The sequence below is a fragment of the Hemiscyllium ocellatum genome, chromosome 10 (assembly GCF_020745735.1).
Source record: "Hemiscyllium ocellatum isolate sHemOce1 chromosome 10, sHemOce1.pat.X.cur, whole genome shotgun sequence".
Lineage (NCBI taxonomy): Eukaryota > Metazoa > Chordata > Chondrichthyes > Orectolobiformes > Hemiscylliidae > Hemiscyllium > Hemiscyllium ocellatum.
Genome location: NC_083410.1, coordinates 74731999 through 74748249, shown reverse-complemented (window position 1 = coordinate 74748249; position 16251 = coordinate 74731999). Strand labels below are relative to the sequence as shown.

At 40.1% G+C, this 16251-nt stretch overlaps 1 protein-coding gene across 1 annotated transcript; it reads left to right on the top strand.

The window, feature by feature from the left end:
* The first annotated feature begins 316 nt into the window (after positions 1–316).
* On the top strand, positions 317–15870 carry gtf2h5 (general transcription factor IIH, polypeptide 5). Its single transcript, XM_060830990.1, has 3 exons — positions 317–368; positions 9954–10057; positions 13832–15870. The coding sequence occupies exons 2-3, from the start codon at positions 10023–10025 to the stop codon at positions 14010–14012; spliced, it is 216 nt and encodes a 71-aa protein (XP_060686973.1). The 5' UTR covers positions 317–368; positions 9954–10022; the 3' UTR covers positions 14013–15870.
* Positions 15871–16251: the final 381 nt, after the last annotated feature.

The following is a 16251-nucleotide window of genomic DNA, read 5'->3' as shown; positions in this document are numbered from 1 at the left end:
AACCTGAGTGATGCAGCATTTTAGATATTCATGTGTTTATTTGCATCACAAAACAACTCAAATTGAGATAACAAGAGTTTGAAAGGAAAATTGCAGACATAACATAAAAATATTTCTACAAGCAGTCCAGGACCAGGGAGACTTAAGTGTAAATACAGACTATCCCCTCAATCCGCCCAAAGGTTACCTTCCTTTGATTCCGAACTCAAACGCTAAATAACCCGTCTCAACATTGTGGTGCAACTCTGACTCCATCCAATCTAATGTCACTCAGGCCCTGGTGCCGTTAACTGATTGGTCGTGTTGGAATTGCATGTGTTATCCCAGATTGCTTAGCGCAGCGAGAGAGAAAATGGTTGTTTCCGCAGGTTTGTGCATTGACTTCTTTCATCACGCCTCCCCACCTCCGTAAATTACAAAAATTATGCGTGTGTTTTTGTGATGCTAATCTTTCCTTAATTATGTTAATATTGGCGTGCTGTCTCGAGACATGTGTCGCTTCCAACCGATATTTCTTTTATATTGTATAGTATATTTGAGGTTTTTTTGGGAAGGGGGTGAAGACACCCACTACAGATCTGACCTGATCTATGCTAATTTGCGCTTTCTCCATTTCACCTTCCTTGGATGACAGGAGTTATATTGAGTCAGATAGTACAGAAACAGGCTTTTCGGTCTACCATGCCTGTGCTAACAAACATCAAACTACACTAATCATGTTATCCGCAGTCTACTATGCCCTGGCAATTTCAGTGCTAGATACTTCTTAAATGTTGCATCAGTACCTGTCTCCACCACTGTTTCAGGAAGTGGGTTCTTTATTTTTATTACCTGATTGAAAATTTTTTTTATCAGATGTACTGTAAGTCACTTCTCACTTTAAACTTATGCCTTTTGGTCTTACACATGTTTGCTGCAGGGAAAAGATTCTTATGATCTCTATCTATGCCTCTTATCATTTTGTATACTTCAATCAGATACCCCCTCAGCCTCCTGTGCTCCAAGGAAAACAAACCCAACCTATCCAGTCTCTCTTCTTAACTGAGACTTTTCATCTCCGGCAACATTATGGTGTACTGTTGGAATGACGATTGAAGAAGTAGAGCATCAAGATAAGTGTCAGGAAGATACTGGTTCTATGTACAGAGGGTCATACAGCATCCATGGAAAGAGAGCAAAGCTAACATCTGAGTCCAGATGACTTCCCTTTCTTTTGGGTTGTTATCATATCCTCCCCTTCCCCCATCCCATTTAGTATCCTTTCAATTCTGGCAGGAGACACACCATTATTCTGCCATTCTCACATTCTGAATGTGTATGCTGAATTACCAACATATTTACTTCACTGCCCTGCCAAACCCTTCCTCCCCCAACTATAGCATAAATACTGTCCCCTCTACACTTTACTTCACCTCTGATGAAGAATCATCTAGACTCAGAATATTAGTTTGCTCTCTCTCTATGGGTGCTGTGATCTCCACCATTTGTTGTCTTCAGTACAGATTCCAGCGTCTGCAGTAATTTGTTCCTAGTGTATGTTTTCTAATCAACCTGTTCAGGGATGTTATACACCTCTGAGTAGGTGGAACTTGAACCCAAGCTCCTGGCTCAAAGGTGGGGACACTACTATTGCACCAAGATGCAAAATGAAGCTATTGAAGGCAAAATTGAGACTGTTTGATGGGACAGTACTCGTGGTAAGTACACATGAACAATATCCACTCATCCCAACTGAAAAAGTTTAAAGTCTGGTAATTTTGGTTTCACTGAATACCAGACCATTGACTGCTGAACAGAACCTAAAATAGAATGTTTTCAGAAGTCTTCGATGTCATCCTGGTAAATAATTTGAAGTAGATGAGCTTGTGAAACCATCTCAGCATCTGGAGAGATCTGGCTGCTTTCAGGTCCACTTGAAAATTAAGCAGAGCTGGAAAAGGAGGAATGAATCAAGAAAGAGACACAGATTGGTCTACAACATGGTGAAACAACCTAGAAGAACTTCAATAAAATCTTGAAGAGATTGAAGTTGTCACAACTTGCCAAGCCAAAAATCTTTACTACTCTAGTTGGATGAAAGCAGAAATGTTCTTGTAACATTATGGATGCCATTTAAGAAGAACGTGCAGTTTGGAATTTCAGCTGCTTCAGAAGATCATCAAGCACACGGAATGAGATAGCTGTTGACTTTTCTGGAGTGGAAGTGATTGGGATATTTGATGAAGAAGAAGCCATTGCAGATCACATTCTTAACAGTACTGGAGAGCTCACCAGATGAAATTGAACCAGGACAAAGAAAAGAAAAGCAGTTCAAGATGCCTGAATTCAAACATGAAAGTCAGATTCAGCAAAGGACTTCTCCGTGACCCTTTGAGAATTGTAGTGGAGGTGTTTTAATTTTACGTTCAGTAGTACAGTACGAGTATTGCTGAGAAAAGATGCATTTTGTTTTGCACTCCTTAAGATAACTCACAAGAAATACCAATTTGTAGGGAAGCAATTATTTTACTGTATGAGAACAAGGGTGCTGATTAGTACAGATGTTGCAATGGGAAATACACCAGTAAAGTGGTGATTGACAGTTTGTATAAGTTTTGTATAAATCTCAAACCAGGAATTTTGGTTGACTTTGATTAGTCTGTGAAATGATCAAGAGAATGGCTGTCGCCTGTTCAATTGAGTTGAAAAAGATGCACTATGTGCAGATGTTCTTTTGGTCTGCAAAGTCTGTAGCACCACAAATGGCTATGCTGTGCAGAGTTGTCAGGGTTATGAGGATGTGGAGCTACCAGTACTGCATTGCGATGGACAAAGTCAGAAGTCACGTGGTTATAGTCCAGCAGGTTTATTTGAAATCACAAGCTTTGAGTACAGCCCTTCAGGCACAGTGAGAGAGAGAAGACCACACAGAAGAGTTTACAGGCAATGTTAAGTTGTTTTACTCTTGAGATTCTTACACACTTAATGCAATTGTAACAAACCAACCTCTGTGAAAAAGCAACCAAATCGCTCTCTCTAAACAAGGAAAACAGTCTGTCCTTTATACTAAACTCTCAACATCACAGTTAATTCTACCCACAAGACAACCCTCAGCCATCCCCTCATAGTTACATGCCAGCCCACCTCCAGAAATAATGTAATACAAATCATCCCTTTATGGTCAAATCTGTTGGAAACTTTTTTTTTGTAACCATAGGGGAGTAGTCAAATTCCAACTGTAATATTCTTATTGATTTCTGGATAAAAATGTAAATCATCCCTGAGTGGCAAGGAAATGGCCATGTAAACCTCCCACATTCCACCGATAAGACAAAGACACACCACCTTTACCCCAGGCATTCAATTTCTTGCTGATCAGTAAAGCAAATTAATTTTTTTAGTATCTTAGCGGCAAGATCATTGATCGTATAACTGGTATGAGTGGAGTATCAAATAATAAGTCTCTGTAAGTGACCAAGAATGTTAGATGGTGAGTAAAGTGTTAACAGGTGAATAACCACTGAAGGGATGACCTATAATCTGAGTAAATGAGGTTGAGAAATAATAACAAAAAATTAAGAATAAAGGTGATGCTGGAGACAAACTAAATGACTGGAATAATGTGATATGTATAAGAGTCGCATGCCAAGAGTCTAACCAAAGCAATAAATAATTCAAAACTGTACAAACTGGTAGCTCCAGTGGTTAACACAGCTGCATCACAGGCCAGGGACCCGGGGTCAATTCCAGCCTTGGGCGACTGTCTGCATAGAGTCTGCACAATCTGTGTCTATGTGGGATTCTTCCAGTTGTTCCGGTTTCCTCCCACAGTCCAAAGATGTGCAAGTTAGCTGATGTGGCCATGCTAAATTGCCCATAGTGGACAGGGATGTGTAGGTTAGGTGCATTAGTCAGGGGAAATGTAAAGCAACAGTGTAGGGGAATGGGTCTGAGTAGGATCTCTTAAGATGGTCGGTGTGGACTTGGTGGACCAAATGGCCTGTTTCCACATTGTAGGGATTCTATGATTCTATGAATTTATCAAGGTGATGTTGTCAAAACAAGACAGTAAGGAAGACTTTACAGTTCCAGAAGTGTGGTGGGGTCACATGTAGCACAACATGAATCCAAAATCACTGTTGAGGCCATCTTCATGGGTATGGAATTTGACTATCAGCTTCTGCTTGGTCATTCTGCATTGTTATGTATCTCTAAGTCCACCTTCAAGGACGCTTATCCAAAGATCAGAGGTTGAATACCATTGACTGCTGAAGTGTTCCCTGACTGGGAGGGAACATTCCTTTCTGGCGATTGTTGCCCAATGTGAGGAAGAGGAGAGAACAGCAGTAGTGATATGAAATTCTGTCATGAGGGAAACACATATATGTTTGTGGCTTGAATGGTATCTTGCCTCCTTTGTGTCTGGTCAAGAATGTCACTGAGCGGTTCCAGGATATTTTGAAGGGGCAAGATGAGTAACCAGAAAGTATAGTTCATGTCCAGGTCCAAAACGGTGAATGATATCCTGTAAGCAAAATGTAGGGAGCTAGGAGTTAAATTCAAGAACATGCCTCAAAGGTAGTCATTTTGGGATTACTCCCAGGGCGTATGGTGTGTTTATGAATGGAAAGGTTGGTGCAAGAGGGAAGATTTTAGATTGCTGAGGCATTAGGTATGTTTCAGGAAATGATGGAAGCTTACAAACCGGATAGATTGTGCCTTGACAAACCAGTATTCTTGCAGGGATGTGCATAAGTCCTGCGTGGAGCATTTTATGCTTAGGTGGCATGAGTGGGAACATGCAAGAAAGGGAAACAAAGTTAGAAGTAAAAGATAGAAAAAAAGAAGTGAAAATGGAAACCAGAGTAAACAGAGGCGAGCAGCAAATAGGTTCAAAATGTTAAAAAGACAAATCTTTAGTATTGGAGTATGTAGAATATTTGCAGTAAGATTCGCAGTGCAAATAGTTATAAATGGATACAGTATGATTGCAGTTTCAAGGATATGGCTGTAGGGTTACTTGAAACTGAACATCCAAAGTTATTCAATAGTTTTGAAAGGCAGTTTAAAAAGCCAAGGGAGATGTGATGTTGCTAGTAGCGGATGAAATCAGTGCATTTATGAGAAAGCATGTTAGCTCAGAAAATGTGGATGTAGGATCAGTCTGGGTGGAGTGAAGGAACAACAAATAGCAGAAAGTATTATTGGATGTGGTCTTAGTGGGCGGCACGGTGCCTCACAGCGCCAGAGACCCGGGTTCAATTCCCGACTCAGGCGACTGACTGTGTGGAGTTTGCATATTCTCCCTGTGTCTGCGTGGGTTTCCGCCGGGTGCTCCGGTTTCCTCCCACAGTCCAAAGATGTGCAGGTCAGGTGAATTGCCCGTAATGTTAGGTAAATTGCCCGTAGTGTTAGGTAAAGGGGTAAAGGTAGGAGAATGACTGGGTTGCGCTTCGGCAGGTCGGTGTGGACTTGTTGGGCCTAAGGGCCTGTTTCCACACTGTAAGTAATCTAATCTATAGGCCTCAAAATAATAGTGGTAAACTGGGAAATTAGAAATGCATGCAATAATAGTGCAACTGTAAGCGTAAGTGAAACTGGACTAACCATGTGGAATATATGGTGGCAGATGAATTCCTGGAATATGAGCAAAGTGTTTCTTTGAATCAGTATTTGAAGGGAACAGGCTATCATGCAATAAGAAGGGCCTCCTTAATGATCTATTTCCGAGACCCTTTTAGAGAAGGAAAACCATAATATAGAATTCTATTTTCGAATAGATAATGTAGTAGTCCAATCTAAAGGGATAGTTCTAAGAGAGGTATGAGGCACGAATTGACAACAGTACAATTAGCAATGCAAGCCAACATAACTCAGATACCTGATATCCTGTTTACAGCAATGACCAAGTGAGATAATGAGATTTTAAATTTAATGTACTTACCTCACAAACCATTCGAGTCACATTCCAAAGCATTATAACAATGAGACTGCTTTGTTTCTATGACTTTTCTCTACCATGCCAAATTGGTCTTAAAAATTTATTTGTGTGATCTAAAATGCAATGGAAAAAGAGGAATAAACTGATATTGGTTCAGAAAAATATACTGGAGAAATTAATGGGATTGAAAGCTGATGAACCCCCAGAACTTGATAATCAACATCCATGGGGACTAAATGAGGTAGCTATGGAAACAGTGAATATTTTGATTGACATCTTCTAAAATTCTACAGATTCACAAATAGTCCCAGCAGATTGCATACTGTGAAACATAACCTCAATTTTGCAAAAAAAAGGAGGGAGATAAAAACTGAATTACACTCTGGTTAGTCTCACACCAGTAGTTATTAAAATGCTTGAGTCCATTAATTACAAGAACAGTTGGTCTTTTTCAGAGCAGAAGGTAGTACTAGAGGTGTCACAGGGAGGTGTTAGGTCAGAGCAGAGGGTCCATTGGACAGGTAGGAAGGAAGATGGACAGGTGGGACAGTACAAGAGGGCAGTGCCCCATTGGAGGGTTGGATCTGGGATTAGATGAGAGAAGGGGAGATGAGAAAACAACTTTGATGCTGTGTGGTTGGAGGGTCCCAAGGCGGAGGATGAGGCTTTCTTCTTCCAGGCGTCAGGTGCCTCCGATTTGGAAATGTAGGAGGCCCAGGACTTGCATGTTCATGGTGGAGTAGGAGGGGGAGTTAAGTGGTTGGCCACAGGCACTGGGGTTGTTTGATGCATGTGCCAGAGGTGTTCTTTGAAATGTTCTGTGAGTTGGCATCCTGTCTCCCCAATATAGAGGAGACCACATCAAGAGCAACGGACACAGTAGGTGAGATGTTTCGATATTCAGAAAAATGTCTGCTGGATGCAAAAAGATTCTTTGGGATCTTGGATGGACATAAGGGGGGAGATGTGGTCAACAATGCCAAGGACCTCAATTTCTCCTAGCACGTGGTCAACAATTCCCTCTAGCACGTCTCCTCTACTTCCTGCACCTCCACCATTGAACCCCACCCTTCCAACCACAACAACCCTCAGAAACCACTCCCGGTCCTCGCTTTCCTTCCCACCAATCACCAGATACAACACATCATCCTCTGCCATTTCTGCTACCTACAACTATACCTCACCACCAGAGATATATTGTACTCCCATTCCTATCAACATTCCACTGAGCCCATTCCCTTCGCAACTTCCTCATTAGGTCCAGGTGTCCCCCCCCACCAACACACCCTCCTCTCCCAGCACCTTCCCTTTGCCACCAGAAGAGGTGTAAAATGCGCTCACACCAGCCCCTCACCTCCATCTAAGGCCCCAAACGATCCTTCTACATCCAGTAGAGATTTTCCTGCACATCCAAGTACCTCAACTACTGTGTCTGTTGTTCTCGATGTAGTCTCCTGTATATTAGGGAGACAGGACACCATCTTGCGAATGTTTTAGAGAATATCTGGGTGGGTTGCTCTTCGGAGGATCGATGTGGACTTGTTGGGCCAAAGGGCCTGTTTACACACTGCAGGTAATCTAATCTAATCTCTGGAATACACGCAGCAAACAACCCCACCGCCCTGTGGCCGACCACTTCAATTCCCCCTCCCACTCCATCAAGGGCATGTAAGTCCTGGGCCGCCTCCTCTGAAAAATCCTAGCCACCTGACACCTGGTGAAGGGCTTATACCCGAAACGTCGATTCACCTGCTCCTCGGATGCTACCTGACCTGCTGTGCTTTTCCAGCACTACAGTCTCGACTCTGAGCTCTAGCATCTGTAGTCCTCACTTTCGCCTGGTGAAAGAATGCTTCATCTTCCACCTTGGGACTTTCCAACCAAATGGCATCAATGTCTATTTCCCCAGTTTCCTATTCTTCCTTCCTCCCACCTCATCCCAGAATTCACCCCCCTTCCCCCCCCAAACATTACTGATGAAGGGTCTATGCCCGAAACGTAACTCTCCAGCAGCGCAGATGATGCCTGACCTGCTGTGCTTTTCCAATGTCACATTTCTTGACTCTGATCTCCAGCACTTGCAGTATTCACTTTCTCCCAGAATACATGTGAGTGCCAATTATGTGATGAGTGAGTTAAATCTAACATTTCTAGGTTTGCAGATGACATAAAACTGGTGGAATTGTGAATTTTGAGGAGGACTTAAATTGGTTTCAAGGGGGTTTTAGACAAATTGACTTAATGGATTAACACATGGCAGATGCAGTATGATGTGGATAGGTGTGAAGCTATCCCACTTAGATAGCACTTAGATATGAAAAGGCAGGGTATTATTTAAATGGGAAAATGTTGATGTGCAAAGAGGTCTGGTTATCCTAGTATTGTATACTGGTCACTGAAAGCAAGTATAATGGTGCAACAATTAGTTAGAAAGGCAAATAGTATTAGACCATAAGACACAGGAGTGGAAGTAAGGCCATTTGGCCCATTGCGTCCACTCCGCCATTCAGTTTTGGCTGATGGGCATTTCAACTCCACTTACCAGCATTCTCCCCGTAGCCCTAAATTCCTGACATTAGTTTTCATTGCAGGAGTATTTGAGTGCAAGAGCAACAATGCTATACAAGCAACTGCAGCTATACAAGGCCTTCATGAGATCACACCTGCTGTATTGAATGCCTGTTTGGTCTTTCTACTGAAGAAATCTTGGACTTGTCATGAGAGGGAGTTCACTGAGGGTTCACTAGGTTGATTGCTGGGCTGATAAGTTTGTCGCATGAGGTGAGATCAGGTCAACTAGGTATACTTATTAGATTTGGGAGAGAAAATAAGAAGGGATCACTCTGAAACATATAAAGTTCTGACCGGTGAAGATAGACTGGATGCAGTGATGGAGGCATTTAGAACAAGGGGTCATGGTGTCAGGGTACAGATTTAGAACTGAGATGGAGAATTCATTTTCACTTCGAGTGATGAGTATGTAGAATTCTCGACCAAATAAGGTGGTTGGGTCAGGTCACTAAATATATTTTAAAAGCAATAAATGGAATTCTAGACACGCAATCTAGGTAGCGAGCAGGGCTATGGTGTCGTGGAGGAGAATTAACTTTGATCATGATGAATGGCAGAGCAATTTCTCTGGGCCAAATGGCCTACTCTTGTATCTGTTGTCAATGGGTTTATATGATGTTTGTCAATAGTTGTATGGCAATCATTAAACCAGTGTTTAATTCCTGTTTTTATTGAGTTTAAGTATCACCATACCTTTTATACAATTTATACCCTTTCTTTCGGAACATGGGCCTGGGATGCTGAATTACTGGTCCAGTGATAACACCAACTCCTAAATGCTTTTAATGCTCTTTGTGAGTCACGAGATGAAGAGTTCTCTCCTGAACCCACCAATGAAGTGGTGAAGCTCCTCTTAGTGGCCGTCAGCTTGCTAACCTCCCACTCTTTAAATGCTGCCCTTTAGTGCCGCTTTGCATGTGTTGTCCCCTGCTGCGCCAGTGGACTCCTCTGCACCAACGGTCATCATTCAATCAATTATATTTGCCATTGGCAAATGTCTGCCTAATGCAAATAAAATGAATAAAGTTATTGCTGAAACAAATATGCATATGTGAAATGCATGAGAAATTTCACAATGCTCGCTAAATGCACTTGAACTATGAAAATTAAACCTAGCAGTATAGCTTTGAGTATTTCATACAACAATTTGAATAACGCAGGTCTAAATCGTGTGCTGAAGTCCATTTGTGGTGATGAATTGACAATCATATATTTGGTAATTGCCTTGTTTATAGCATATATAAATCAGTACAGTGTACATTTGGCTTGATTGGGAGATTTATGTGAAAGATGGATGCATGATGAACATCATCACATTGAGTATGAATGGAGAGGAAGTGGTTACCCTGCAGTCTTGTATTATGTAATTTGTGTACATATGAATTAATAACTGTTTTATGTTCCCTGTTAGGAATCAAGTACATCTTTATAATGTTTAAATTTTGTCTCTGATGTTCTTTAGCTCTGAAGGATTAACTTTCTGTGCAGTCTAGTTCGTATGCAATTTGATGATAACAGTGGCTCTTGAAAAATGGTTAATGTCTTAAAAGGAGTTCTTATTGAATGGTAAGCACTTTTTCTGCATTTCCTAAAGTAACCACATTGTCAAAATTAACAATTAATCATTAACTTATCGATTTCAGTCCTTCTCACAAAAGAATCAGTTTTTTTGGCAAAGATTTTTTTCCCTGCTCTCAAGGTTTTCCCTAGTAACTCAATGTTAAATTTTTCTCGATCTCTGGCTCAATAGGTGAAAAGCATTTCTTGGAATTGCAAATATCATTTGCTGTGATATATCACACTTTAGCAAATGTGGCATTCACTAGTTACTTGAATAATGTTCCAAGTGGGACTGAAACAACTTAAATATTTGCAAAGGGGAGGAAACATTGCAAATAAGAAACTTCACCTGCCAGAATTTAAAGATGGTTATGTTTAGAATTTGCAGTGTTTTCTTAGCCTTTTTATAAAGGAAATCATTGTAGTTATAGATATGACTAACCATAGCAGGGTCAATTAGTGGCATTTGAAGCTGTTGCACAATTCCAATTGGCGAGGAGCTTAGTTTCAGCTTTGTTAACAGTAAATTTACATAAATAGGAAAGGGCCTCTAAGTACTTGGTGAATTTCAGTAACATATACTTTATTTTACATGTCACAGTCACTGGATTATCTGAACAGCATGGATGGGGAGTTTTTTTTGGATAATCGAATGTTCATATAATTAAATTTTGGATAACACACATTTGGGTAATCAAGGTTCCCCTGTATATAGTACGGTTGGAGATTGTTTGTTTGGCCTGTTGAAGCTGTGGTGCATCTCTGTAGAGCAACCCAGTCAGACTTATTTATCCCCTTTATCCTGAGCCTTGCATGCTTGCCTCTTTCTAGTGCCTGTTCAGTTTCCGTTTGAAATCTAGTTTATACTTCTGTCACCTCTATGTACATTGATCTCTGGGTCATTATCACCCATTGCATTTTAAACAAGGAATTCTCATTCCTCATACCCGTTATCTTTTGCCCAGATTCTTGGCTCTTCGTGCAACTACCAGGGAACAATCAACTAATGAGACAGCTTTACTTTGTCTGCATTGGCATAATCTTATGATACTGTTATTAAATAATTTCTCAATCTCCTTTGATTCAAGGAGAACTAAATCAGCTTCCCTCAACTAACTTGGGAGCTTAAATCCCCCTTCCCTCGACACATTCCAGTAAATATTCTCCATAACTTCTTATTGGACCAAATATTAATCCAAAAGTGGACTGATTAAGGAAAGATGTCGGAGCAACGGGTTAGTGATTATAGGAGATTTTACGTTTCCCAACACTAACTGGGATTCACTTAGTTTTAGAGGTCCAGATGGAATACAGTTTGTAAGGAGCATCCAGCAGGAGGGTTTTCTAGAGCAGTATGGAAGTTGTTCAACTCGGGAAGGGGCCATAACTGGACCTGGTGCTGGGGAATGAGCCTGGCCAGGTGGTTTAAGTTTCAATAGGGGATTACTTTGGAAATAGTGATCACAATTCCATAAGTTTTAGAATAGTTATGGTCAAGTATGAGAGTGGTTCTCAAGGAAGAGTGCTAATTTGGGGAAGGCCAATTATACCACAGTTCGACAGGACCTGGGACCTGGGAGCAGCTGTTTGAAGGTAAATCTATATTTGATATGTGGGAGACTTTTAAAGAGAAGTTGATTATAGTGCAGGAGAGACTTGTTCCTGTGAAAGTGAGGGATAGAAATGGCAAGATTAAGGAACCATGATTGGCAGGTGGAATTGTGAGACTAGCTACAAGTAAAAAGAAGCATACATAAGGTCTAGGTGACTGAAGACAGACAAAGCTTTGGAAGAATATTGGTAACGTAGGACCAATCTGAAATGAGGAAATGAGAGAGCTAAAAGGATTCATGAAATATCTTTAGCAAACAGGGTTAAGGAAAATGTGGGCGGCATGGTGGTTCAGTGGTCTCTCAGCCAGGGACCTGGGTTCAATTCCAGCCTCAGGTGACTGTGCAAACTCCACACAGACATTCTCCCTGTGTCTGCATGAGTCTCCTCCCACAGTCCAAAGATGTGCAGGTCTGGTGGATTGGCCGTGCTAAATAGCCCATAGCATTAGGTGCACTAGTCAGAGGGAAATGGGTTAATCTTCGGAGGGTTGGCGTGGACTTGTTGGGCCGAAGGACCTGTTTCCACACTGTAGGGAATCTAATCTAATCTAAAATCACAAAGCCTTTTACTCATATATCAGGAGCAACAGAATAACTCGAGACATGTTTGGCCCACACAAGGAAAAAGAAGAAAAGTTGTGCATGGTGTCAGAGAAAATGGGTGAGATTCTTAATGAGTACTTTGCCAAGGAATTCACCCCTACCTTCATCTACTTATCACATTCCCAGCTACCTTCCCCACCCCTCACCCCAGCCTCACCCCCTTCCCCTCGCATTTATCTCTCAGCCTCCTTGGCCCACAAGCCTCATTCCTGATGAAGAGCTTATGCCTGAAATGTTGATTCTCCTGCTCCTTGGAGGCTGCCTGACTGGCTGTGCTTTTCCAGCACCACACTCTGATCTCCAGCATCTGCAGTCCTCGCCTTCCCCTCAATGTGTTGGTGTAGTTTTGGTGGCCTGAAGGGCCTGTTTTTCTGTCGTACAGTTTTTTTCTCTTTGAAGAGAAGAGTCAGAGATGGACCCTGTGAGCAAATGAAGAAATGAGAAGCAAACTTGAAGAGATTTAATTTCTGGAGAAGACTTGGAGGTGGAGGGTTTGGGGAGACTGAGTAGAACTGAAGCAAGGTATATTCTACACAAATCCAGGCATAGCTGGAGTGCATACAAATACTTGTAGTCATACCATTTACTTGGAAGAAATGAAATAAATTACTCGAGAGAACAATGAGAGAACAAGCTAAGCTTAGTGAAGGAGAAGACTGTTGAATGAAGTCTGTTCAGGTTTCATTTCAAAGCAGCAGGGAACCCACATTCTGATGTGGAGTTGGGGTGTAGAACAATTGGACATTATGAAGAAGAGTCATATTATAGGTGAAATGTGAACTCTTTTACTATGCCCAGTATCTGTCAGACTTGCTGAGTTTCTTTAATACTTTTGGGTTTCATTGCAGTTGGTAATACTCTTCCTCATTGAGGAAATTAATTTCCAAAGTAACTATCTCGCACTATTTCAAAAACAGAAGATGGAGAAAAATTGAGGCTAATACCCATTTTTAAAGTTATGTAGTGAGGGAAATAGTGGGATTAGTGTACAAAACTGTATAAAGCAATGAGTTTTAGTGTTTAATAATGGCAAATCACAGAATCCCTACATGTGGAAACAGGTCCTTTGGCCCAACAATTTCACACTGACCCTCCGAAAAGCACTCCACCCAAACCCGTTCCCCAACCCTTTTACTCTACATTTACCCCTGACTAATGCACCTAATTTCCACATCCCTGAACACTGTGGGCAACTTAGCATGGCCAATTCAACTAACCCGCACAAGATTGTGTGAGGAAACTCACGTAAGACACCAGAGAATGTGCAAACTTCACACAGACAGATGCCTGAGGCTGGAATAGAACCCGGGTCCCCGATGCTGCTAGGCAGCACTGCTAACCACATTGTGCTGCCCCAAGGGCTTTCGTTGTTCTTTGCTCTGACCGGAAACCAGCTTATGTAATGTTTGTGTCTGTGTTTAACTTGCATATTTTCCAGAGAAGTATCATATTTGTTTTAAGGTTGCCCTATCTTTTATGTATTAATAAACATGGGTAGTTGTGGCATACTGAGAATGGACTTTGTTAATATTGATCTAATTTCTCACAATTTTTGTATTTGTAGTGACCCAGCCATGAAACAATTCTTGCTGTACTTGGATGATACAAATGCTTTGGGGAAAAAATTTGTAATTCAAGACCTGGATGAAATTCATCTATTTGTCCTGGCTGAAGTGGTCCATATCTTACAAGAAAAAGTTGGAGACTTAATGGATCAAAACTCATTTCCATTAATGCAGAAGTAAATTGGTCAGGAGTTATTGAAATGGCTCAGACTCCTTTTTTCTTTTGTAACAGCTGGTTATCAGTTAATCCTAATGTTAAAATAGGAGTGTAACAGAGCAAAATGCTATACAAAGATTTTCGGCTAAAAATTGTTTTGGTATTTGAAAGCATTTTTATGAACTGGATAGTTTTTACTGGACCTAAAGGTTGATCTACGATTAATGTGCATTTTACTCCAGGGGAGTCCAGAGATGCTCTCACATGTAATGGAAAGTGGAATGCCCATTTGGGGACACTATGTTGCTACTTCAACATATTATGCATGACTTTGCTAAAGACTTGTGCTCATTAAGCTATTATTATTCCCATATTATTCAAACAAATCTCCAAAATATTCATTTATCTCTGCATCCCACCACCACTGCATACTTTCAATGAATGAACATAAATGACACTCATCCTTTTCCTTGTTTACCTTGGTTGAGGCCACCTCTTGTTGATGATCTCAAATACACATTAATTTGCAATTTGCAAAACATCCTTAGCCCATGTTTGAAGGTATTTGGGTCCCTTGCATTGCAATTAATTCTCATTTTCATAACAGTACCTTTTATGTTAAGTTATTTTAGTATTATAAACAGATTGGAACCCAGGTAAGTACCTCTCACTTCAAGAGCTATTGCCTCAACTTTCTCTACATTTATTGCTAGCTCACTTTTAGATTATCTATCTTCATTTATTGAACGTTCCATTAGTCCTATTTTTATGAGAAGTGGCTCTAAGTAAATTGATAAAATGAACAGTACTAAGGATAGATTATAATTGCAGGAACACATATTTTTCTTAATCTGTATTGTAGAGTGCATTGACTTTTGTAAAGTCATAAATGTTAAAGCTGTGCAAACTTCTCACAGCAAAATCCAAGAAAATCCTCCAAGGCAATTCATATGTATTAAAGAACATATTTGGACCCTAACCAAGCAGCTATTGAACTTAGCTTTCGCTTCATGAGTTTTACTTTAAATTGTTGCACATAAGTTGACCAGATATATACAATTCCTTTGTACCAAAATACATATTTCAACCTATACTTGTAAATCAACCTTCCACTTCTGATAAATTTCAGTCTGCCTGGATTGTACCATTTTGAAAAGCATTTTTAAAAAATAATTCAGTCTCATACAATTGGGAAACCTTATTGAATGCTAATGATAAGACTAAAGATTTACAACTTTAAACAAAAGAATCACATTGAAACAATGAGAATTTACAACAAAATGTATGTGAAACTTCTAGAATTTCAATGAATTTTACAGTAAAAAGAGAAATGAATTGATCTGTTGTGCCAATACATCATGGTATTAATATTTTGCTTGCCATTTTATATGAAGTGTGAAATTGTGTAGTGGACTACGCTCTAGATGGCACATGTACATTGCTGTAACCCACGGTTGTTTTGTGAGAACCTTGTTATTCATTGAAGTTTGAGGCAAGGTCGATGCAAAAACCACTTGTAGTCAACTGAAGTTTGGTATCTAAAGAATGAGTCATTTAGTGAATGAAATGTTTTTGTTTTTGTTTTTGATATGACTAATTTGTGTTTAGGAACATATATTTTTCTGAAAGATCAATGCATAATATAAGTTGATGGCCCCTATGTATGGTCTTCATCGGTAAATTAGAATGCAAAGGGAAGGAAAGCCTGAATTCTGCCATCAAATTTAATGTTTGGTACATTTGATTTTTTTTTTCGTTAGGTGTTATATTATGAGCAGAAAGTGATTTGTTTTGAAAACAGATGTTAATTTGGAAAGTCAAGATTTATTGTAGAACAAACTGGATTTATTAAAATAAAAATCTTCCATTTTACTCAAAAAATCTTCCGACTTGAGCAGTGCACTTTTTTTAGTGCTTTCCAGCGAGTCTAATTTTTGTTTCTATTTGGCTTGAGACACTGTATACTTAATGTGTAAATTAATCCTTATTTTGCACAGGACATTTTGAAAGTTCAGCTTGCATGGTACTACTTTGGAAATAAAATCAGTCTGACTCAAGATTGGGATGCAGACAGACTCACACTGTTAATGTATTGTCTGAGCTGAGAACAAATTAACTTTTTAATATAAAACCTTATCTTGGGACTGTGACTTGAAAAATGTTCTGGAATTTAAATATTAATCACGCAGTCATTTTAAGTGATTAATACCAATCTAGGTTTGTTCAGTACTTTGCATCAGTTGCATGACACTTTAATCTTTT

Bases quoted from the DNA above. Each gene is read 5' to 3' on its own strand.
- gtf2h5 (XM_060830990.1), top strand. From the start codon at position 10,023: ATGGTTAATGTCTTAAAAGGAGTTCTTATTGAATG. The intron at 10,058-13,831 runs GTAAGCACTTTT...TTGTATTTGTAG, and splicing joins AAAGGAGTTCTTATTGAATG to TGACCCAGCCATGAAACAAT.